General features: G+C 50.3%; 2 protein-coding genes across 9 annotated transcripts; both read right to left on the bottom strand.

Annotated features, from left to right (window-relative positions):
- Window positions 1-42: 42 nt before the first annotated feature.
- On the bottom strand, window positions 43-10480 carry LOC149768085 (uncharacterized). The gene is made up of 3 exons (XM_089929929.1): window positions 10145-10480; window positions 9348-10063; window positions 43-97 (listed from the first exon to the last, which is right to left on the bottom strand). The coding sequence occupies exons 1-3, from the start codon at window positions 10340-10342 to the stop codon at window positions 43-45; spliced, it is 969 nt and encodes a 322-aa protein (XP_089786055.1). The 5' UTR covers window positions 10343-10480.
- Window positions 10481-14893: 4413 nt separating this feature from the next.
- LOC103721631 (silicon efflux transporter LSI2-like) lies at window positions 14894-22814 on the bottom strand. Of its 8 annotated transcripts, none has more exons than XM_088718211.2 (4): window positions 22582-22814; window positions 20443-22065; window positions 20035-20224; window positions 14894-15387 (listed from the first exon to the last, which is right to left on the bottom strand). In XM_088718211.2, the coding sequence occupies exons 2-4, from the start codon at window positions 21637-21639 to the stop codon at window positions 15119-15121; spliced, it is 1656 nt and encodes a 551-aa protein (XP_088574337.1). In that variant the 5' UTR covers window positions 21640-22065; window positions 22582-22814; the 3' UTR covers window positions 14894-15118. The 8 variants fall into 8 exon arrangements, with proteins under 8 accessions (XP_088574337.1, XP_088574333.1, XP_088574334.1 ...); XM_088718207.2 differs by having other exon boundaries at window positions 20035-20230; window positions 22582-22783; XM_088718208.2 differs by having other exon boundaries at window positions 22257-22662.
- Window positions 22815-23260: the final 446 nt, after the last annotated feature.

Genomic DNA, 23260 nt, shown 5'->3' with positions numbered 1-23260 from the left:
AAATATAAAAGAAACAAACTTCCAAGACCATCTTCTCTTCCTCTAACCATCTTTACAAAGTTCTTTTTTTTTAACAAATACATAAGTAGTTTTATTGCTGCTTTTATGAGGCAAAAATATAAAAGTATGAATATCAGCTCAAGTAAATTGAAAAAAATCTCCAACCAAATGAGAGGAACCAAATATCTGTACTTCTTTCGTGCGTTCAATTTCCTCTTCATCCACATGCATTAAATGATCATAAGCCCGATGCTTATAGCATAGGTATTACATTTATATCACAAATATTAATGATATCTTATCATTACTCAGAAAAATTGATTCAATATTTTATAAGCATAATTATAAGTATTGTTACGGGGGAACTTAGCCACCATGCCCCACGTGACCGGCACGCGCGCCCAGAAAGACTACGGCTGCCCCTTGATCCAGCAATCCGACCTCGGGTCGGATATCTTCGGCTCCGCAGTCCGACCCCGAGTCGGCTGCCCCTTGATCCAGCAATCCGACCTCGGGTCGGATATCTTCGGCTCCGCAGTCCGACCCCGAGTCGGTTGCCCCTTGATCCAACATTCCGACCCCGAGTCGGTTGCCCCTTGATCCAGCAATCCGACCTCGGGTCGGCAATCTCTTGACAACAACAGACTGTTCTCCTGAGGCACGCCGCGGCCCCCTGCTCCACTACTTCCTGCAACGGCCGAATCCGGCGCTGCCCCACGATCCCCTGTAACAACCGTACGAAGCGGAGCTCCACTACGCCCTGCCATGGCCGTACCCGGCGCTGCCCCACGACGCCCTGTAACGGCCATGTCAGTGGCAACCCCATCGTGCCACACGATGACCAATCCCCAGAAAAACCCCCCAGCCTGATATATATGGGGCTGGGGGGGAAGGGGGAGGGTAAGCAAGATTCTCCATAGCATCATCTTACCTGCTACCTCTCCTTCTCCTTCGATTCCCTCTAACTTGATCGTCGGAGGGCCCCCACTACCCCAGTGGTGGTGCGAGGCTTGCTTGCAGGTTTTCCGGCGGAAGGTGGAGCGCAACCAAAGCGATTCAAAGGGAACCCCGTTCACACCGCTGTGCCAATCGTTCTCGGTTTGGACCCCCAGCAACAGTTGGCGCTAGAGGAAGGGCCGGATCTCAGAGCGATCGTAATGGCACGGCGAGGTGGTCGTGGAGCTTCCAATGCTTCCGGTCGTGGGGCCTCTCGCGCCACTGGCCGGGAGGCCGCTGCATCTCCAACACGCTCTCAGCAACACTCCACCGCCCCACCGCCCATTCAGATGGTCGAAGCCGCCCAGTTCGACCAGCTAACCCAGCAGGTTCGCACCCTCGCGGAGGCGGTGCAGAATCTGCAGGGTGCGATGTCCCGGGCGCCGCAGCGGGCTCAGGAGCCGCTGCTGCCTGAGCGTTCGCCTGTCCTCCTCAACCCGCGCTCCTTCCTCTCCCATGGGGAGGAGCGCCGGCGCGAGGAGGATTCTCGAGCACGCTCCATTCTGCCGGGACCTTCCCACCGGAGCTGCGCGGGGTACGAGAGGCGGGCCCGGGCGCGTTCCCAGACCCCCCAGTCCTCGAGGAACCCGCGCTCCAGTCGGTCCCCCTCTCGCCGCTCCTTGTCTCCCGCCCACCGGTCGCGCTCCCTGGACCGGCGGGTGGACGATCTCCACCGACAACTCCAGGTCCTGAAGGGCCATTCCAAAGATCCCTTCGCCGACTTAGAGATCTCCTCCCAGCCGGCGCTCGCCTCGAGGATCCTGCGGACCCCGAATCCGCCGGGGTTCAAAATGCCGGCGATCGAGCCCTATGACGGGGCGGCGGATCCACGGGATCACGTCGAGAGTTTCAGGACCCTTATGCTCCTCCACGGAGCATCAGATCCCCTTCTCTGCAAGGCTTTCCCGGCAACCCTCCGTGGCCCGGCAAGGGCATGGTTCGCCGGGCTGGAGGCTGACTCAATCCGGTCCTTCCACCAGTTCACTCGCCTCTTCATCACTCATTTCGCCGTCAGTAGCCGGCGGCGACTGGTCTCCGACTCCCTCTTTGATGTCCGGCAAAACGAGGGAGAAAGCCTGCGGGATTATCTTACCCGCTTCAACAGGGCTACGCTGGAGGTCCGGAACCTGAGTCAGGAGGTAGCTCTTTCAGCCCTGAAGCGTGGCTTCCGGAAGGGCAGACTCACCTTCTCCCTGGACAAACGCCTGCCGCGGAGCTTTCCAGAGCTGTTGTCCCGGGCGAACCAGTATGCGGACGCCGAGGAGGCGGCCGCCCACCGGAGCAAGGAGGCCGCCGAGATCCCTCAAAAGCTTGGGAAAAAAAGGCGGAAAGAGGCACGCCAGAGGAGGAGCCCGACGCCTCAGTGTCGGCGCAGAAGCCCGTCGCCGGCGAAGAACCACGGCGCCCCACGCCCTCGTTCTCCGCCCCGACGTTTTCACCGGTACACCCCTCTCCTAACCCCCCCGGGCCCAGATCCTTATGGAGATCAAGGGGCGGGAGGACCTCCCGGCCCCGAGACAGATGCGGAGGATCCCTGGGAAGAGGCCCTCCCGGGCGTACTGCGAGTACCACCGAGACCACGGCCACGACACGGAGGACTGCTTCCAGCTTCGGGACGAGATCGAGGCTCTCATCCGCCGGGGGCGTCTCGGTCGATATGTGAGCGACCGACGTCCCCCCGCAGACCCGCGTCCGGCCGACCCGGCCCCTCCGGAGCCTCGGGAGCAGAATCGACCCGTTGCGGGCGTGATCCACACTATCACTGGGGGCTGCCCCCGGCCCGTGAGGAACTCAGGGGGCTCGACGGAAGCGTCAGGGGCGGCCGTCGCAAAGAGGCAGAGGGTCGGCAATGTAATCACCTTTTGTGATGAGGATGTAAAGGGGGTTCAGACCCCCCACGATGACGCCATGGTGATCTCCCTCACTATGGCAAACTATGATGTAAGGCGTGTTCTTGTGGATAGTGGAAGCTCAGCTGATATCTTGTTTTACGAGGCCTTCCAAAAGATGGGCTTGTCCAGACAATTGTTGCACAAAATATCCACCCCCCTCATAGGATTCACCGGTGACGCTGTCCCGGCGGAAGGTGTCGTTGAGCTGCCTGTGACTGCGGGCGTCGCACCCGCAGAAGCCACGGTGCGACTCGGGTTCTTGGTCGTCCGTGTTCCCTCGGCCTACAACGCTATCCTCGGACGACCCGGACTGAACGCCCTTCGCGCGGTGGTCTCTACGTACCACTTGCTCATGCGGTTCCCCACGGCGGTCGGGATCGGGGAGGTCCGAGGCGACCAACCGACCGCACGGCAATGTTTCCTAGCGACCCTCAAAGGGAAGAAGCCCGCAGAAGCCCTAAGCGTCGAGTCCCTTGATGCCAGAGACGAGGCGGCCTTGCGGCAGCGGGAGCCGGCCGAGGGTGTGGTCGAAGTTCCCCTCGAGGAAGGCCGCCGGGACCGGGTGGTCCGGGTCGGCGCCAATCTCGACCCGGGAGCTCGGGCCCGGTTGGTGGAATTCCTCCGAGCCAATGCCGATGTATTTGCCTGGTCGGCGGCCGATGTACCTGGGATCGACCCGGAGGTCATTTCTCACGCCCTCAACGTCGACCCGACCCACCGGCCAGTGAAGCAGAAGAAGAGACACTGTGCCCCGGATCGGATCCGGGTGGTCGACCAGGAGGTAGACAAACTCTTGGAGGCAGGATTCATAAGGGAGGTGAGTTACCCCGAGTGGCTGGCAAATGTTGTACTTGTCCGGAAGGCGAGCGGGAAGTGGAGGATGTGCGTCGACTATACCGACCTGAACAAGGCGTGCCCTAAGGATAGCTTCCCGCTTCCGCGGATAGACCAACTGGTCGACGCGACTTCCGGATATCAGCTGCTGTCTTTCATGGACACCTTCTCCGGTTACAACCAGATAATGATGGCCCCACAGGACGAGGAGAAAACTGCCTTTATAATAGACCGGGGGCTGTACTGCTACAAGGTAATGCCCTTCGGTCTGAAGAACGCTGGCGCCACTTACCAGCGCCTCGTCAACAAAATCTTCAAAGAGCAAATCGGCCGGAACATGGAGGTATACGTGGACGATATGCTGGTGAAGAGACACCAGGCAGACCAGCACATCGTGGATCTGGAGGAGACTTTCACCACCTTACGGAAGTTTCGCATGAAGCTGAACCCAGCGAAGTGCGCCTTTGGCGCTTCGGCCGGGAGGTTCCTTGGTTTCATTGTCAACCAACGGGGTATCGAAGCCAACCCGGACAAAATCAAGGCCATCCAAGGTATGTCCCCTCCGACCAAGGTAAAAGAAGTTCAGGAGCTCGCTGGAAGGGTCGCCGCGCTCGGACGATTTGTGGCAAAATCGACCGAACGCTGCCAACCATTCTTCAAGGTGTTAAAACGCCCAAAAGACTTCCTCTGGACGGCCGAATGTCAAGCAGCATTCGACCAGCTCAAGGAATACCTGGCGTCTCCTCCCCTACTGTCCAAGCCGCAAGAAGGGGAGATGCTCTACCTCTATCTGGCGGTCTCCCCAACCGCGGTCAGTGCGGTGCTGGTTCGGGAAGAGGCAAAGCTCCAGAAGCCTGTGTACTACATCAGCCGGATCCTACGGGACGCCGAGACGCGGTATACGAAGGCCGAGAAGATCGCCTTCGCGCTGCTGACCGCGACCAGGAGGCTCCGCCCCTATTTCCAGGCCCATTCTGTCACCCTCTTAACTGATCAACCGTTACGACAGATCCTCAGCAACCCCGAGAATGCGGGACGGCTGGTGAAGTGGGCAGTAGAACTCGGTGAGTTCGACATCCGCTACCAGCCTCGACCCGCCATCAAGGCCCAGGTGCTCGCGGACTTCCTCGCTGAGTGCACGGTGCAGGAGGCGGAACCTAGACCGCCGGAAACGCCCAGCCTCGACCTCCCGACCTGGACGCTTCACATCGATGGGTCGTCGAACCCCGAGGGTGGAGGGGCCGGGCTGGTCCTTACCAGTCCTGATGGAGTGATAGCCGAGTATGCCTTGAGGTTTGGATTTCCAGTTACCAACAACGAGGCGGAATACGAGGCCCTAGTCGCAGGACTCAAACTCACCGGGGAGCTCGGCATCCGGCGTTTGAAGGTCTTCACCGACTCCCAGCTGGTGGTCGGGCAGGTCCGTGGGGAGTTCGAGGCCCGGAGCCCGACCATGCAGAACTACGTCCGGAAGGTGCAAGCACTCATTCCCGATCTCGGCAGTGTCGACATCCAGCAAGTCCCCAGAAGTGAAAATGCCAGGGCCGACAGGTTGTCCCGCTTGGTGGGCGCAGAGGCGCACAACTTGTCGAGGGCAATCTACCTGGAGACCCTGGATGCCCCGAGCATCGGCGAGGCTGGAGCGGTGATGGCGATTGATCCGGAGCCGTCTTGGATGGACCCGCTCGTCGCCTACCTCGCCGAAGGGATCCTCCCTGAAGACGAAGATCAAGCTCGGCGACTCGTCAAGAAGTCCGCCCACTACGTACTCTATGAAGGGAGGCTGTATCGGACCTCGTTTACCGCCCCCCTCTTAAGGTGCCTCCGCCCCTCGAAGGCGGCCTACGTCCTCGGCGAAGTCCATGAGGACGTCTGCGGATCGCACTCGGGGGCTAGGTCCTTGGCGCACAAGATCATGAGGCAAGGCTATTATTGGCCTACCTTGTTGGAGGACTCAAAGGATCACGTACGGAAATGCGACGCCTGCCAGCACCACGCCAACGTCCAGAGAGTCCCTTCTGTCCCCTTGGCACCAATCACCGCACCCTGGCCCTTCACACAGTGGGGAATGGATATCCTCGGACCATTCCCCGTCGCTTCCGCCCAGCGGAAATTCTTGATTGTTGCAATCGACTACTTCACCAAGTGGGTGGAGGCAGAGCCGCTGGCCACTATCACGGAGGCGCAAGTCCGGAAGTTCGTGAAGAAAAACATCATTGTCCGATTTGGGGTACCCCGGGTCCTCATCTCGGATAATGGTCGACAGTTCGACAACAAGCATTTCCGTGACTTCTGCGAGGAATTCGGGATCGAGCATCGGTTCACATCTGTGTCGCATCCCCAAACCAACGGTGAGGCCGAGGTGACAAACCGGACAATCCTCCAAGGAATTAAGGCGCGAATCGGTCGGACGGGACAAGCTTGGGTCGAAGAACTCGAGAACGTCCTTTGGGCGTATCGGACCACGCATCGGACCCCTACCGGGGAGACGCCTTTCAGCCTAACCTATGGCACGGAAGCGGTTGTCCCCGTGGAGCTCGGACTCCCCTCGCCCCGGGTGGCTACGCACCGACCCGAGGCCAATTCGGAGCAACTCCGAGGAAACTTGGACCTCTTGGAAGAAGCGAGGGAAATGGCGCAGGTTCGGATGGCGATGTATCAGCGGAGGGTGGCCCGATATTATAACTCCAAGGTCCGACCAAAACTTTTCAGAATCGGAGATCTGGTGCTAAGGCGAGCCAAAGCATCTCAACCCGCGGAAGGTGGGAAGCTGGCGCCAAATTGGGAAGGCCCGTATAGGGTTCGCTGGGTAAACCGACCTGGCTCCTACCAGTTGGAGGCCCTAGATGGTCGAGAAATTCCAAGGAGCTGGAATTCCGCTAACCTACGGGTGTATTACCAGTAGAAAGACAAAGCCAGAAAGACAGTTCAAAAAATGTATAGTCCTTTTCATTTCAATAATTCCTGGTCGCAATGGCGTGTTCGTGTGATTACAAAGAATTCCCAGAGGGGGATTGGGGAGTAAAGAAAGTAAGGAAGAGGTGGGGACTCCGTAGAGTTGAAGATCCGGGATCCCGAACCCTCCACCCGAAGCAGCTGCAATCCCACCGGGCGTGGGTGCTTTTCCCCGGAGGCGCCATCGACGCCTCACGCAAAAGACGAAGAGCCGGCACGGACGAAGAAGAAGTGGACGAAGGAGGAGTTCACACTGCTCCTAGAGGAACGCCACCTCCAAAGGATATTCCGGCCCTCCCCAAGAGAAGGGGAGGGAAGGAATACAAGGGAGAAAAGCGCGAGGAGGCGCGATCCCGGATGAAGCGTCTGGCGCAGAGCTCAATCGGGAGGTGGGACGGAAAAGAGGGGGGATGTGATCCCGGATGAAACGCCTAGAGCGGAGTTCCACCGGGGAGAATCTCCCCGTTGATCCCAGATGAAACGGCTAGTTGGCGGAAGTCGCGAGGGGCGCACCTCCCGTTCTTCCGGCAGGGGCTTCCAAGCCACGCACCGGAGAGGAGGTCCACGATCCATGGCAACCTGAACAGCTCCGGCTTGGCAGGCTCCACCGCACCTGCCCTTATATTTATAGCCAAACTGTGGCCCCCCGGTCGTTCCGATGCGGGTGGCTCCAATAAATGCGGGCGCATCGAATCCGGAGCCGTTTCGGCTCTCGAGGCGTATCCTCCCACGACCTCCTAAGCGTCGTTCTCCTTAATTGTATTCTTCATGCAGGACACTCCGGGCGGCGTGTATCCCACGGCACGCGTATCTCCGCACGCGCCCAGGCCGCATCCGCCTCGAAGAACGCGCGTATCGCGGCCGCTTAACTGGCACTCCTCGCAAGCAGCAACTGGCCGATCCGATTTTCCAGGTAACGCCTCAATTAGCATTTAATAGTCTTCTGGTGTTCCCCAGGCGACGCGTCGAGAGGAGGAGAAATACGATCGCAGCTGGCCACGGAGAAACCCCATCGAGCGGCAAGTGATAGGCGCGCGACCAACGAGCGGAATTCCCCGAGGCTCAGTCCTCGGATGCCAGGCTAACCCGATGATCATCCCGGGAGCAGACTAGCCTGAAGCCCCGACCGGTCGTCTCGGCTTGCGCCAGCCTTGGCCGACCAACGAGCGGAATTCTCCGAGGCTCGGCCCTCGGATGCCAGGCTAACCCGATGATCATCCCGGGAGCAGACTAGCCTGAAGCCCCGACCGGTCGCCTCGGCTTGCGCCAGCCTTGGCCGACCAACGAGCGGAATTCCCCGAGGCTCGGCCCTCGGATGCCAGGCTAACCCGATGATCATCCTGGGAGCAGACTAGCCTGAAGCCCCGACCGGTCGCCTCGGCTTGCGCCAGCCTTGGCCGACCAACGAGCGGAATTCCCCGAGGCTCGGCCCTCGGATGCCAGGCTAACCCGATGATCATCCCGGGAGCAGACTAGCCTGAAGCCCCGACCGGTCGCCTCGGCTTGCGCCAATTTTGGCCGACCAACGAGCGGAATTCTCCGAGGCTCGACCCTCGGATGCCAGGCTAACCCGATGATCATCCCGGGAGCAGACTAGCCTGAAGCCCCGACCGGTCACCTCGGCTTGCGCCAGCCTTGGCCGACCAACGAGCGGAATTCTCCGAGGCTCGGCCCTCGGATGCCAGGCTAACCCGATGATCATCCCGGGAGCAGACTAGCCTGAAGCCCCGACCGGTCACCTCGGCTTGCGCCAGCCTTGGCCGACCAACGAGCGGAATTCCCCGAGGCTCAGTCCTCGGATGCCAGGCTAACCCGATGATCATCCCGGGAGCAGACTAGCCTGAAGCCCCGACCGGTCGCCTCGGCTTGCGCCAGCCTTGGCCGACCAATGAGCGGAATTTCCTGAGGCCTAACCCTCGGATGCCTGGCCTAGCGCCGGAAGGATTTCCTGAGGCCTAACCCTCGGATGCCTGGCCTAGCGCCGGAAGAATTTCCTGAGGCCTAACCCTCGGATGCCTGGCCTAGCGCCGGAAGAATTTCCTGAGGCCTAACCTTCGGATGCCTGGCCTAGCGCCGGAAGAATTTCCTGAGGCCTAACCCTCGGATGCCTGGCCTAGCGCCGGAAGAATTTCCTAAGGCCTAACCCTCGGATGCCTGGCCTAGCGCCGGAAGAATTTTCTGAGGCCTAACCCTCGGATGCCTGGCCTAGCGCCGGAAGAATTTCCTGAGGCCTAACCCTCGGATGCCTGGCCTAGCGCCGGAAGAATTTCCTGAGGCCTAACCCTCGGATGCCTGGCCTAGCGCCGGAAGGATTTCCTGAGGCCTAACCCTCGGATGCCTGGCCTAGCGCCGGAAGGAACTTCAAGAGTCAGGAGTCGGCGAGACGCTACCAAGAGTTAAAAAGAGGAAGGACGAAAGTGAAATGAGGAAACACTTTGTTTGCATTAACTTTCGTTGCATCAGGGCCGAGACCCATACAACATGGCATAACGCCAACATACAAAGAAAAGAACAAAGAAAAAGTAAGCTTGGAGGAACCCCTGGATCAGGAACGGCGAGCACGTCCGCGAAGGGTAGGGAGACGGTTGGAGAACCGGCAGGCAATGGCATCGGAGGGGAGTCGAGGAGGGAGACCCCACTCAGGTCAATTCCGGGGTATTTAGTGGACACCTTGCCAGGCCTTCATCGAAGCCTAAGGCAAAGGAGTCGGACCCCGCATCCGACATATCACGGATGAACTCGGCGGACTGACGATAGGCCTGTACCGCCTGACGCCCGATTTCTGCGCTCTTCTCGGCCAGCGCCGCCTCCGCTCGCTCCGTAATCTGAGCTTTCGCTTCCATGACCTTCGCCACAATCCGCTCGTCCGCCTCGGAGGAGACCCTCAGTAGATCGGCCCGAGCCTCCATGTGCTTCGCCTCGGCAGCGATGCGAGCAGCCTCAGCCTCCTCCAGGCGCGAATGAAGCTCCTGGTTGCTCGCACGAGTCCCCTCCAAGGCCGACTCCAATTCGGCCATCTTGGCTTCAAGAGATCGGGTTCGGTTGCGGGCGTTGTCGGCCGACTGCTGGGCCTTCTCCCACCTCTCCCGAAAGTCGGCAGCCTTCCGGGACTGCTTTTCGGCTCGCTCCTCCGCCTTCCTGATCTCGCTTTCGAGACCCGAGGCAACCTTGAGTTGCTCCTGAGCCTCCAACAGTTGCCTCTCGAGGGCGGCGAAGCCGAGTGCCCGCTCTTCGGCCACCTGGAGCCTCGTCTCGAGGTCCCTGGTCGTTCTCCCCGCCGCAGCCTGGCCTCCCTCCTCTACAGCTTTCAGTCGGCTCTCGGCCTTCGCCAGGAGCCTCGCCTGTTCCTCGTGGCTCTCCTCCAGACGGATCATGTACTGGGCGAGCTAAGAGACAGGAAAAATGAGAGCGTCAGACGGGGATCAATAGAGCCTATAAATGACGAAAGCGACCAAAAGAACACTCACCGACATGAGGCAGACGCAGCTGGCAGCTCCGACTTCAGGGATCCTCATCTGCCGGACCTGCCTACGGTCACCCTCCAGCAGCACCGTCTCGATGAGGTTTCGGGCGCCGGCGAAAGTGAAGGCCGACCCCGACTTCGCCCCGGAGCCGGACGGTGGTTCTGCGGCCTTACCCTTACCCATTGCTTGAGGGAGAGTCATGCCGACCGTGCTCGGGGCGGGGGCCGCGCCAGAAATCGACAGGGTCCCGCTCGGCCGAGGCCTCGGCGCGCCCCTCCTCGTATCATCCGAGGCCGACCGAGTCGAAGGCCGGGCTGGGGACCGACCGCGTCCGACCCGGCCGTCTCGGCCGCGCCCGGATGACACCTCCGGAAAAGCGGTAGTCTCATCACCGGAGGGCTGATACGGCGTCAACTGTCGGTCCGAGCCCGCGGCGTCCCCCTGATCGGTGGGCCCGGACCCGTCTGTCGGCGTCGGAGTCGCCTGCTGGCGGGGCTTCTTCGCCGGTGGGACCTCGCTCGAAGGAGTCCGTTTCTTCCTCCGGACCACTTCCAATAGGGACGCCCTACTAACAGCCATTGCCCTGTCCGACTGCATGACGTCGTCGATTTCTGCAAAAAGAACGAGATGGTTAAAAACTGAGAAACTGATGGAAAGAAGAAACGAAAGAGGAGAAAAGAGCTAAAAAAGAAGAAGTGATGGCGGGCTCACGGTCGGCGGGGACCGAGCTCAGACCGACGTTCACCAAGGCATCCTCGGAAATAAGGCGAGCCACCGGGGGGAGCCGGCCCTCGGCAACCAACCCCCTCAAAACGGCGACACCATCGGACTCCTCCCTTGACAACCTCGATAGGCCGATCGGGGACTTCATCGGCGTCTCCCAGGTTGTCCCGATTCCCCAAGAGGGATCTACGTCGATGAAAAAGAAACGCTCCTTCCAGCCATGAATGGAGGAAGGAGCCTCCTTGACGAGGCCGCACCCTCGCCGCGCCGCAAAGCACCACCACCCTCTGTCCCGGGGGTGGCCGTTCAGGCCGTAGCATTTCCAAAAGACATTCAGGGTGGCGGGAACCTCGTGCATGCGGCAGAGAACCTGGAAGGCCGTCAGGGTACGCCATGAGTTCGGCACCAGTTGCGTCGGCGCCACTCTTAAACCTCGAAGCACCTGCACGACTAAGTCCGAGGGGGGAAAGCGGAACCCAGCCCGAAGGATGTCCTCATTAATGGCGACCTTCCCTGGAGGAGGATGGGACATCCTCTCCTCAGGCCCCGGGAGCGTAACGTTGCAGGCTTCGGGGAGGTGGTACCGGGCCACGAACCTATCTAGGTCTTCGGGGACCAGCTCCGACTGAATGCGGTCCGCTCTTACTTCGTCCATCCCTAACGGCCAGAGAATCTACGGTCAGGACGGGGTCAAGAGGGGAGAAGGGACCGGAACGACTGGGGTACACTAATACGAAAGGAGAAAGTACGGAGAGCCCTAAATTGAAGAGTGGGGCAACTCACCGGAAGGGAAGGAAGAACGGCTCCGATAGCGTCAAAGGAGGAGCGAACGAACAGTCCGACAGCAACGGCAACAGCACAAGGGAGAAACTCGAGGATGCCTGTGAAGAGAAAGGCGGACGGGGGAGGGCCCCCGGTTAAATAGGCAGAAAGGCGGGTGACGCCTCGGTGACGCCAGAGGACGCCTGGCTACCGAAGGATCGTTCTCGCCCCAAAGGCGAATCGACGCCATTAAGGAAGGATGTCCGCCGAAATCCGCAGACCGCCAGATCAGCGACAACCGCCATACGCCATAAAAAAAAGGGGCAGGGAGCTCGGAGCGCGCGCGCCTTTCCGAGGGATGGCGGCAATCTCGAAGCATCACTCCCTTCACCCGTTCCCCTCCTGGTTCCAGGCTCGGAAGTGGGGGGCTACTGTTACGGGGGAACTTAGCCACCATGCCCCACGTGACCGGCACGCGCGCCCAGAAAGACTACGGCTGCCCCTTGATCCAGCAATCCGACCTCGGGTCGGATATCTTCGGCTCCGCAGTCCGACCCTGAGTCGGCTGCCCCTTGATCCAGCAATCCGACCTCGGGTCGGATATCTTCGGCTCCGCAGTCCGACCCCGAGTCGGCTGCCCCTTGATCCAGCAATCCGACCTCGGGTCGGATATCTTCGGCTCCGCAGTCCGACCCCGAGTCGGTTGCCCCTTGATCCAGCAATCCGACCCCGAGTCGGTTGCCCCTTGATCCAGCAATCCGACCTCGGGTCGGCAATCTCTTGACAACAACAGACTGTTCTCCTGAGGCACGCCGCGGCCCCCTGCTCCACTACTCCCTGCAACGGCCGAATCCGGCGCTGCCCCACGATCCCCTGTAACAACCGTACGAAGCGGAGCTCCACTACGCCCTGCCATGGCCGTACCCGGCGCTGCCCCACGACGCCCTGTAACGGCCATGTCAGTGGCAACCCCATCGTGCCACACGATGACCAATCCCCAGAAAAACCCCCCAGCCTGATATATATGGGGCTGGGGGGGAAGGGGGAGGGTAAGCAAGATTCTCCATAGCATCATCTTACCTGCTACCTCTCCTTCTCCTTCGATTCCCTCTAACTTGATCGTCGGAGGGCCCCCACTACCCCAGTGGTGGTGCGAGGCTTGCTTGCAGGTTTCCCGGCGGAAGGTGGAGCGCAACCAAAGCGATTCAAAGGGAACCCCGTTCACACCGCTGTGCCAATCGTTCTCGGTTTGGACCCCCAGCAACAAGTATATCATTTGAGTAAATAAACTATGAGAATCTATGCAAGCATGTTTAGTCCCATAATGGATGTGCCTTGGATAGATCTTAAGTATCTATACAGGACCAAGGTATTCAAATAAGAATTTCTGGTTAGCCTTTTTGGGCGAGGCTATGGGTCATTTATGAGAACCCATGTGGGTGTGTATTTAATCCCACATTGATTATGCGTGGGGAGATCTTCAATACATATATAGGGCCAAGGAACTAAATAATATTTTCTAGTTAGCTTTTTTGGGTAAAGTACTGTATTGTTACAAATTGTATTCGAGTGGCTTATAGCCTATATAAAGCAGGGGATATTACAATACATGCCCTTTTGGTGCTAACCATTGGTCGATCATGGTGGCACCTCCATAATTTCAAAATTGTGCTAATTGGGCATGCTTACATTCCATAAATTGCTGCATATTTTCTTTATGTTTTTACATCTTCCAATAAGTTTGGGTGGCCTAGAGGTCCAAAAGCAATGAGTTGAGAAGAACCCTCCCCTTGATAGGTGCTTTGCCTCTTCTAGTCCCCATGGATCATAGGAATTCTTACTCCTTAGAAGGAATCTTGGGATATTGTAAAACAACATGGGCCATCCACGTCTAAAGTCTGTTTGGTTCGCAATGGAAATCAGAATCAGAACTAAAATCAAAATATATTGGAACAGATATCGAAATAGTGATATTCCTTGATGCATTTAGTTCATGATTGGAATTAGAATCGAAATGTTCTAAGGTAAATTTTTGAAAAATCAACTAAACAGAGGGATATTTTTGAAAAATTATTTTTTTTAAAATAGACTTAGCGACACAAAATTTGAATACTGAGAAGATAGGCAGGATTAGATTTTGGAGAATTAAGATATTTCCATTTCCCCTCAAAATAGGGATGGAAATGTAGCTCCTCCAACCAAATATGCCCGTAATGTAATTCAGCATTCCCAAGCTGCAAAAATAGAACTAAAGGATCCCACACCAAAGAGCTTGTCGTGGAATAACCCCCACTTCTGCTCTCGTTAGCTCTCACAACGATTCCCAAGATTGCCAAGACCTTCTTACTAGGTATTCAAGTTGGGAAGACATCTTTTAACCCAACTCTGGATTGATGGAAACTGCCACTAAGCTTGGATGTAAATAATGCTAGTCCATGTAAATTGAGTTTGAGTACTCAACTAGTGTTACCCCAGGACATTCATAATCATGTTTGACGAATTTCAACCACTAAAAGAGATAGCATGGCGTTGAAGTTTCTTGCACCACCTTTATTTTCCACCAGTTGGTGCCCCTTCATCAGTTCTTTCTTAAGGTCGGATTGATGCTGCCTTTAATAGGCATGATGGACAACTAGGTGCTCGTTTCATCAATGTTCCTTGAAGTATTTGAGGTGCCCGTTAGCAACTTTAAAGCTATTGACCTAATCTTCTTCGAAGCAGCGGCTTTTGCTGCTTCTATTTTTTTAATTTGGTTGAAGATATCCCAAAGACTTCAGTCTTACTCCGAACTCATGCAAACTAATCAACCAGTTGGCACTTCAAGCAAGGAGCTCCCCTGTGAACTTATAAACTTGGCTATCGCACATACCGGACCTTGTGTGCACAGAGATGCTATGGATGAAACTTATTAGACAGTCCTTAGATTATTAGCTCTTAGCCAAACTGTTCCTGTGCAACAGTCTCTTTTCCTTCTCTACATTTTCCTTCTATCAGGATTAATATACCTTGAAAACATAGACCCCCTATACTCTATGCTCCTTCCTCTACACTTATTGCAGATTTACATTCTTCTTCATCTCTGAAGCTCCATCACCAATATCTGTTTTCTAGTGTAGGAAAACTGGAGTAAATTGTTGGCTCCCTCCCTGTAGACTTAGAGAACTCACGACTTGTTTGAGCTGAATGATCACCAAAGAAGTTGTGAAATAATTAATTCCATTGAGCCTATCCAAACTCTTTTATTGCACACATTAAAGAAATCACCAGTTGATAAGACTTATTTCTCCATTATTGACTTGTACACTTCAGAGACAGTGATGGCTAGTCATTGAAAGAAATTGAGCAACTCTACTACAATAGGCTTCCCCATTATTCACTCTGTGGCAATGTAACAATGATAATGGATAAAAGCTAAGCTATTTGTGCCGATCATATGTAACTCTATGTTACAGCACAAAAGGTTGTTTTCTGAATGGCTCTCCATCGGACTATTCAGTAACTCATGATGATGAGCAAGCCAACTGTGGTGACAATGAGGGTTGATGGAATCCCAAAGCGCAGGTGGCTGAAGAAAGAGAGGTTGTAGCCAAAAAACTGAGCCCGTCTAGCCTGTTCGCAGACAATAAGATTCGCAGCAGAGCCCAACAAAGAGAGGTTTCCAGCCACTGTGCTAACCCATGCAAGTATAAGCCAAGCCCTGGTTTCCTCACTAGGAGAGATAATTGCTGCTGATGCCGCCACCCTCGCTCCGAGAAGGAGCACTGGAACAAGCAGAAAACCTTATTAAAATCCATGCATAGATAGTAAATTTCTATATGCATTTAATCTCTGAATTATTGAAAACTTCTTCAATTAACCTTGGTTTCTCTCCGTAAAAATGATTCTTTGAATCATAGTCCATGCAGTCCATGCATGAATCAGTCTAGAAATATAACAAATTATATGATTTATTCATGAGTTTTTAATTTATGAAATCTTTGTATTACAAACTAATGATACTTTTAATTTCTTATGACACATTCATCCCAATGCTTCAAATAGGCGAAATTTCAAATAGGCTAGTTCTGGAGAACTTACTTAGCTTGGAAGGAAATGGAAAAAGATGGGAAAGAATAATTGGATGTTAGAACCATATAAAAATTTGAGAAGTTTAAACAACAACTGCTTTGCAAAATGCATGTGTACAAAGTGTTGCAAAACCTGTCACAGAGTCAAGTGATGAAGCATATTCCAAAGTTTTCACTTTCATATATTCGTTTTCAAGTAAACAAGTAAATCAAATATTTTAGAAGGCTTATATTTTTAATTTGATTATTTTATTCATGATTTTGTGTATCCAAACTTTTGACAAATTTGCCATATTTTTTCAAAACTCCAAATATTTACCTCTAACCAAGTTACCCCAAATGGCTAACATGTGACTGTGCTGATTTGCTGTAGTGGCCTGCTGCAAAGAGCTAGTTCACATACCAAAAAAAAAAAAAAAAAATCTACAATGTATACCAGAAAGAAAATCTATAGCTTCGACAGTTGCTACCTAACATTGTATGACAGATCATGAAATCACTACCTTTTCAGTGCCTTCATAATTAGATGCCAAAAGCACTTCATAACTATGACCAGCAATCCAACTTACATCTATTTGGGTGTAGTTTTGTGAATTGTAACCCTCCATGGGAGTTGGTTTTGTGGATCTGAACTCTAAACTCTTCATTCACTCCTATCTAAAACCATATCCTGTCACAATGTGCTTCTTGAAGCAAGGAGGTAGACTTCCTATACTACCATGCTATATGGCACAAATTAGCATCAGCCCATGCTGTATGATACAAAAGCCATGAATCATGTATTGGCTGTTACTGCAGTCCAATTCGTGCTGTAATATAATTTGGTATGAATCAAAAGATTTGACCTGGATGCATATAAACCATCTAGTCATACACAGTCGACTAATGACCCAAACGGCCAAAACTATTTGAGCTTAGCTTCTTTAGAATGGCCCTTTTCTTCCAAGAAAGAAATGGGGAAAAAAGAACACTCATCCAGACTTGATTTCATTGGACATAGTCAAATTGGCTTAATTCTTTTAAGAAATTCAAAATGGCTTAGTTCAAAGCTAAAAATTCTTAGAGTTGACAAGATGGCTGCAAAAACAGTGTTTCCTAGATTCAAGGTGGAGAAGTTCAATAGCACACAAAACTACACTTTCTTCCAGTGATTGTTGAAAGGTGCATTAGTACAACAGGATTTACATGGAATAAAACAGCAACTATGATAGGATAGTATTACAAAGAACGAAAGTTTACGGCAATGTACATCATTCATCTCTGTCATGCTAGTGAGGCAATTCATAACACACGAGGACTTGAAGCATGTTCAGATGGAGAAGACAGAAAATCCAAGGGCTCACTTGGATGGCATTGACAGGAATTATGTTTAGTGGAGGTCCCTTAAGGAGGTGTTCAAAGGCGATCGAAACAAAATACTAGATTAGCATGAGGATAAAATAAAACAAGGTGGAGATGAGTATATTGGACCCAATTAACAACTTTTGGCTAGCCTTTTTGGGTAAATTCCTAGGTCATGACGAATAGTATCTGAGTGGATACTAGCCCACAACCCAAATGTGACTAGGAGACACTATCATACGGGCCCTTTAGGGCTGCCCACGAGCCAGCAGTAGTGTTTTTGTTTTTGATTAGACCATCTCCTAGGAAGGATAACTAGACTTAAATGGGGAAAAGTATGTTAGGACCCGTTTAGACATGTTTAGTCTCATAATGGATGTGCATCAGAGAGGTCATGAGTACTCAAGCAAGGTCAAGGGTCCCAATTAACAAGTACTGGAGAACCTTCTTGGGTGAGGTCCTGGGTCATTACACATTCTCTCTCTTTCTTCTCACTACCTTCTCTTTCTCTCTCATCTTCTTTTGTTCACCTCTTCCTTTGTTTAGCTCCCACTAAAAGCACTGACAGAGTCCAAAAGTGAAATCTATCCAATTTACTTCTATTTTATCTATGGGGCCCCACTACACCCCACGACATCATATCTAAGTCGACAACTAACTCCTTAACCTCCTCTTTTCCAAAGAGTCAGACTCATTAGTCTATGCTGAAATCGGCAATTCATTATTTAGTCTTTTCACCCCTCAACAAAGAAACAAGACATAACCCCAAAAATGTCAAAATATCATATTGTTTAACACCAAACTAACCACTAGACTCCAAAAGCTTAACTTATTAGGTAAGGGGTCCAAATGTGTATCAGTTTTCCCTTAACAACATCTCAAGATAACAAATGAATGAAGAACAACTCAAGATAATAATGGGAAGGAGACTAGGAGTCAACAGAAGAAAAGATTCCAGATAACAAACAGGTGATTTATAGAAAAATGGCCTAAAGGGAGATTTCAACCCTTGACCTTCAGTTCTTATACCATATTAACTAACCACTAGAACTCAAAAGTTTAAATATCCAGGAAAGGGATCTACAATATTTGTCAGATCTTAAGAACAACTCAAGATAGTGAACTAATCAAGACCAACTCAGATAACAACCAGAAGCAAGCCAAGACAACAACTCAGCAAAACCAAAAAGTTAATTAAAGAAAAATACAACTTAAGAGGGGATTTGAACTCATGACTTTTGGCTCTAAGTTGACGTTAGATAAGCACCGGGCCAAAAAAAGCATAAGCTATTAGGAACCGCATCAATGATGTATGTCAAGCCTTAACAATAATTATTTAAACTTTCTTCTTCCAAAATCATACCCATATTCCATACCTATGTCCATGTCATGTCTTGTTAACCATGAATCCTTTGAAGTAAACAAATGGAGCATGAAAAAAATAGAAAATACTAGTTACTATTAGTCTCTAAACCACCGATCATGCTCTGTTACATTATAGTATAATGAACCCTCACATCTTTTTTTAAGTGTGAAACATTTTCGAACTTCCAAATCTCATCTAAGCACTAGCTTCGAACTTATTTTCTAGAAATAAAACAAGCATTAGAAGTCAAAATTGCCTAGAATCATATGCCACCATAAACATTGACTTAATCATGCTGATTGTCCATATAAGCAAGGAATGATTGATTTTTTACTGCCTTGTTTTGACTAAAATTAGAAATGACAATCTCTCAATTTCCCTTTTCTAAATAGCAAATGACAAAGGTGTATAACATCAATTGTGTCTGCACTTTTCCTTCTCAAATTGATGATTTCATGGTCTCACCAGTACTAAGGATGCAGCCTGAAACATGACTACTACCTAGAAAAGCCCCTCATGAGTTAACATCCTTGATCTTTACAATACATGCACATGATCTTTACTAAATGATAATCTTTCTGATATTTTCTATAAGCTACTAGAAAATTTAAAATCCATAACCTTGTAAAAAACTTCCATCAAAGGAAGATTTCAACATGCATGCAGTGTTTCTCATTTAATACTTCTCTCATTTCTTGGTAGAAATTTTGAGAAGTTTTTCAAGGGTTGAGCTTCATCCATCCACAATTTGGAGCTACTGCACATCCACACTTTCAAGTCATTTAACAAAACCTAACTGCCTCTGAAAATTCCAGATTCCCCACTTTTCTTCTTCTCCTACCGTTTAAACTTGAAGGTTTGAAATAGCTTGCTATCTTAGTAATCACACATTCTGTACTACTAAGTCCATATAATATCCAACACCCCCCCCCCCCCCCCCCCCCCCCAAAATCCAAAATATTGACTTAAAAATTTATTATTCAGCATGCCGCCCTACCTTGTATTTTTGCTCCCTCATTGCCTCACCAAGGAAGAATTAAGACATAGAATGGAAAACAAAGAAAAAACAAGGAAAACACATGAAAATTATGAAAGGCAACTCTGGATAACTCAATGAAAGAAGAATTAAGCTTTTGATTGTAAAGAAAAATTAAGCTTTTGATTGTACTGAAAAATTTGTTATGATGAGCAGAATATTCCCCATGGGCAGTCACTACTGTCCTCCAGCCCTCAAACCCTTTCCCTGATGCTTTTAGTATTGTCCCAAAGCAAGCACCTTTATTGAATACAATTATGACAGTTTACAAGGACTAAACACCTCATTGCCAATTCCAAACATGGAAAAATCCTGTTTCAAATTGCAACATACTTATTTCCCTAAAAGAAAAAAATTGCAACATACTTGTGGTTGGACTTGTTTGATATTACTTCGTGTTGAAAGATATGCTCTAAATGATGTTATGCATCTGACTTCCAGCAGATAATAACAAAATTAGGGGAACACATGCAAGTTATACATATGTTACTGAAAAGCAACATGCAATCAAAAAGCTGTTCACAAACACCAAGAAGTTGATCGCTGTTACTAAGTAAAACTTTTTGATCATCAAAAACCCTTGCCTAGGAGGACTTACCAGTGGGCACATTGGAGGCAACATTTGAGAGGACGAGAATCACCAGAGAGAGCAGTGCAACACCACCAGCACTATCAATACGTGCATGTGGTTCAACAAGTTCCCATAAAGCACTTGGTATTCCAGTCTTGTTAAATCCATCAACGGTTATGAACATCCCACAAAAGAAAATCAATAAGGAGTATGAAACCTGCTTCTTGCGAAAGGAACAGAAAATCAGTTCAGAAAAGAGCCATACATGGGGAAAAGTAACAACAATAGTTGATGAAAACTTTCAACTTCGAGAAAGTTAGATTCATGTTCATAAAGCAGAGCATGCCGCAATGACAGCAATTGCATTCATCATATTAATTTTTCACACGACAATTTTTGTTGCAGAAGATTAAAACATGTAAATGTATAAATTACCTTCTCCAGGCACGGGCGTGCATCCTTGAAATCGAGCACCACAAGAGCAAGAGCAGCAGTAATTGCACTCCAGGACATGTTAAGTCCCATTAAAAGAGCAACTAGCATTCCCATAGTCACAAGATAGACACATGTCTTCCACCATAGCCTCTTCCACCTCTCAATTGAACCCTCCTTCTCATCTGAAGCTTGGACTGAAGCATTTTCTCTCGGAATATTTCTCAAATTGCTAGTACCTCTCAGAATCCTCCTTGAGGACACAGCTTGATCTCTTCTCAGAGAAATTGCAGCACCCTCTGCCACTTCCCTTGATGCATTTGAGGCCCTCATGGACTCAATTCCACCACTTGAGGCAGTTTGTATGTCGATATCAATGCTATTGGTCCTACTTCGTTGACTATCAGTGCGCCCAAAGTCCCCATTCAGCACAACAGCATCAATTGCTGAACCAAACTCCTGAGAATTCACAGAAGTAACATGCGACATTGTCGCCGGTGAAAACCGGTGCAAAGTCACATCATCTTCCGCCACAACATCTCCTGCTGTTGATACCACTTCTTCATCCTTCTCTATTGATAATAACTTCCAAAAGTAGACTAGGAGGATGGAGGCATTCACAAGAATTCCAACAATCATAGCTGGAAGAATTCCCCACAAGAACCGTTCAAAGGAGATTCCACTTTGAACAGCTATGACTAGATTTTGTGGGTTACCAATCGGAGTTGCAGCAGATCCAATGTTTGAACTAGAAGCAAGGGCTAGAAGAAAAGGTTGTGGTGGTAGATTGTTCTGTCTAGCAATCTTTAGGATGAACTCGGTAAGGACGACACAACAGGTATCATTCGTAAATAGAGCACTTGCTATGGCAGAGATGAGACAAATTCGAAAGAGTAAGTCTTTACCACCTCTACTCTTCCATGAGAGCAATTTACCCAGATACTTAAACATGTCAGCTCTTTCAAGAAAGACACTGACGACCATGGTTCCAAAGAGGAGGCCAAGAATTGGAAGATCGATCGCATCGTAGGCTTCATCAGGTGATATGACTCGGAAGATGACCATGAGCATCGCACCAAGGAGAGAGCCTGCAGTTCTCCCAATTGGTAGAAAGGGAACTGCAGGGAAAACAGCCAAGATCCAGAAAATCCCAAAGGCAACAGAGCCTAAGACTACTTTTACCGGACCTGCCATGGCCATTTTTATGATTTTAGAAGGTTAACCTCCTCCGGATCTAAAGCAACAGAGTGAGAGCAATTTCTGTAACTTCTAGCAAGCTAATCTTTTGCATTCGATATCCTACGATGCTGAAAAACACAACCACTCCAGTACACCCTCTAACTAAGCTGTGACAGAAGACCAAGTGCTTCCAAGACCTTAACAAAGTGGGGAAACTTAAAATCACAGCAAAATCTTTGATCAAAAAAATCGTAGTTTTCTGAAAATGGAAGTCTAAGGAAAACAAAATGACTGGAAACCTCCGCGCCCCTCCACCGTTATTCTCGAGACCATTACCACCAGTGGCTCAAAAAAAGAAAAGAGAAGGTGATGACAAGTAGAGAACTATTAAAAGAAAAGGCTCAAAGATCGAGAAAAGCTCCAGTGGCTGCTTCCATTTCCATCCTCCTGCAAAACAGAGAAGCCAGAACCCCATCAATTGAAGAAAAAGAGAGAGAGAGAGAGAGAGAGAGAGAGAGAGAGAGGGAGAATCCACTAAAAAATAAAAATAAAAACTAAAAAACTAAAAATTAATACTGCAACATAAAGAGAAATGCCATACAGAGGCATAAGAACCTTAACCAACAAGAAAAGCTCACATGAGCATCATCTCCAATCAAAGAACACAACCCCCCTTTTATAACAAATCCCAGAATCCAGAAACTCGAAACCATCGAATTTTATCCACTTCTTTGGGTCGTGTACACGCTCAAGATCCCTCAAGGGAACTAAAATGTCCCCAAGTAAATCAAAGCACAGCAATCAGTTTGTTGCAGCACTGATGTCCGCATCCCTGCGAAACGACCCCTAAACCTCTCCAAGTGGAAGAAAAAAATGAGAGGCAATGATCCAAAATCTTTGGCATTTAGTTATGGAACATATGTTCACGGAAAAGAGGGAGGAAGACGGTAGTCGCCGACTCACCTTCGAGGCCAGGGAGCCTCGCTCTAATCAGCTGCCATAAAAAGAGACTGTGAGCTACAGAGCTGTTCTGCACGTAACATTGCCGAGTGGGGTCATGCGAGCGCAAGAGCTTATCTCGCTCTCCTTGTCTCCATTCGTCGACCTTCAGCGTTAGCGCTGTCCCACTCGCGGCCATGTGAGCGTACGTACCCCCTACACCCCCAGTCAAAATCCTTCATCCATGGCCGCTCAACATATCCTACCCTTTTACTCTTGATCTCTTTGCTCTACGTTCATTAAATTAAAGTAAAAAATTATTTTTAAATTTTAAGATACCATATAAAAATATATATATATTTCTTCTATTATAAAAAATATTTTCCATTTATTGTTAAATGATTATTAAATTTTTAATTATTTATTCTAAAAATATTTTTCATGGAGTTAGTCAGTAAATTATTCTAGTAAAATTTATCTCACATTCGCATATTATATATATTAACATCGGCCCACAAATCAATCATCTTTTTTGTATACAAAGAATTATTTTTTGTCTGCTTTCCTTTTTTTGATCCCAAATTTTTAAAAAATATTTTTTTATCATGTTTCTATAAGCAAAAAAGGTGATGAAAAATTAAAAATATATATACATCTATGACAAAAATATATTTTATTTATTATTAAATATTTATTAAATTAT

This window comes from Phoenix dactylifera, chromosome 3 (genome assembly GCF_051530095.1).
Source record: "Phoenix dactylifera cultivar Ajwa chromosome 3, Ajwa_hap1_PhDact_Kaust_v1.1, whole genome shotgun sequence".
In the NCBI taxonomy this organism is placed as follows: domain Eukaryota; kingdom Viridiplantae; phylum Streptophyta; class Magnoliopsida; order Arecales; family Arecaceae; genus Phoenix; species Phoenix dactylifera.
The sequence above is the reverse complement of the archived record's forward strand: the minus strand, read 5'-3'. Positions and strand labels throughout refer to the sequence as shown.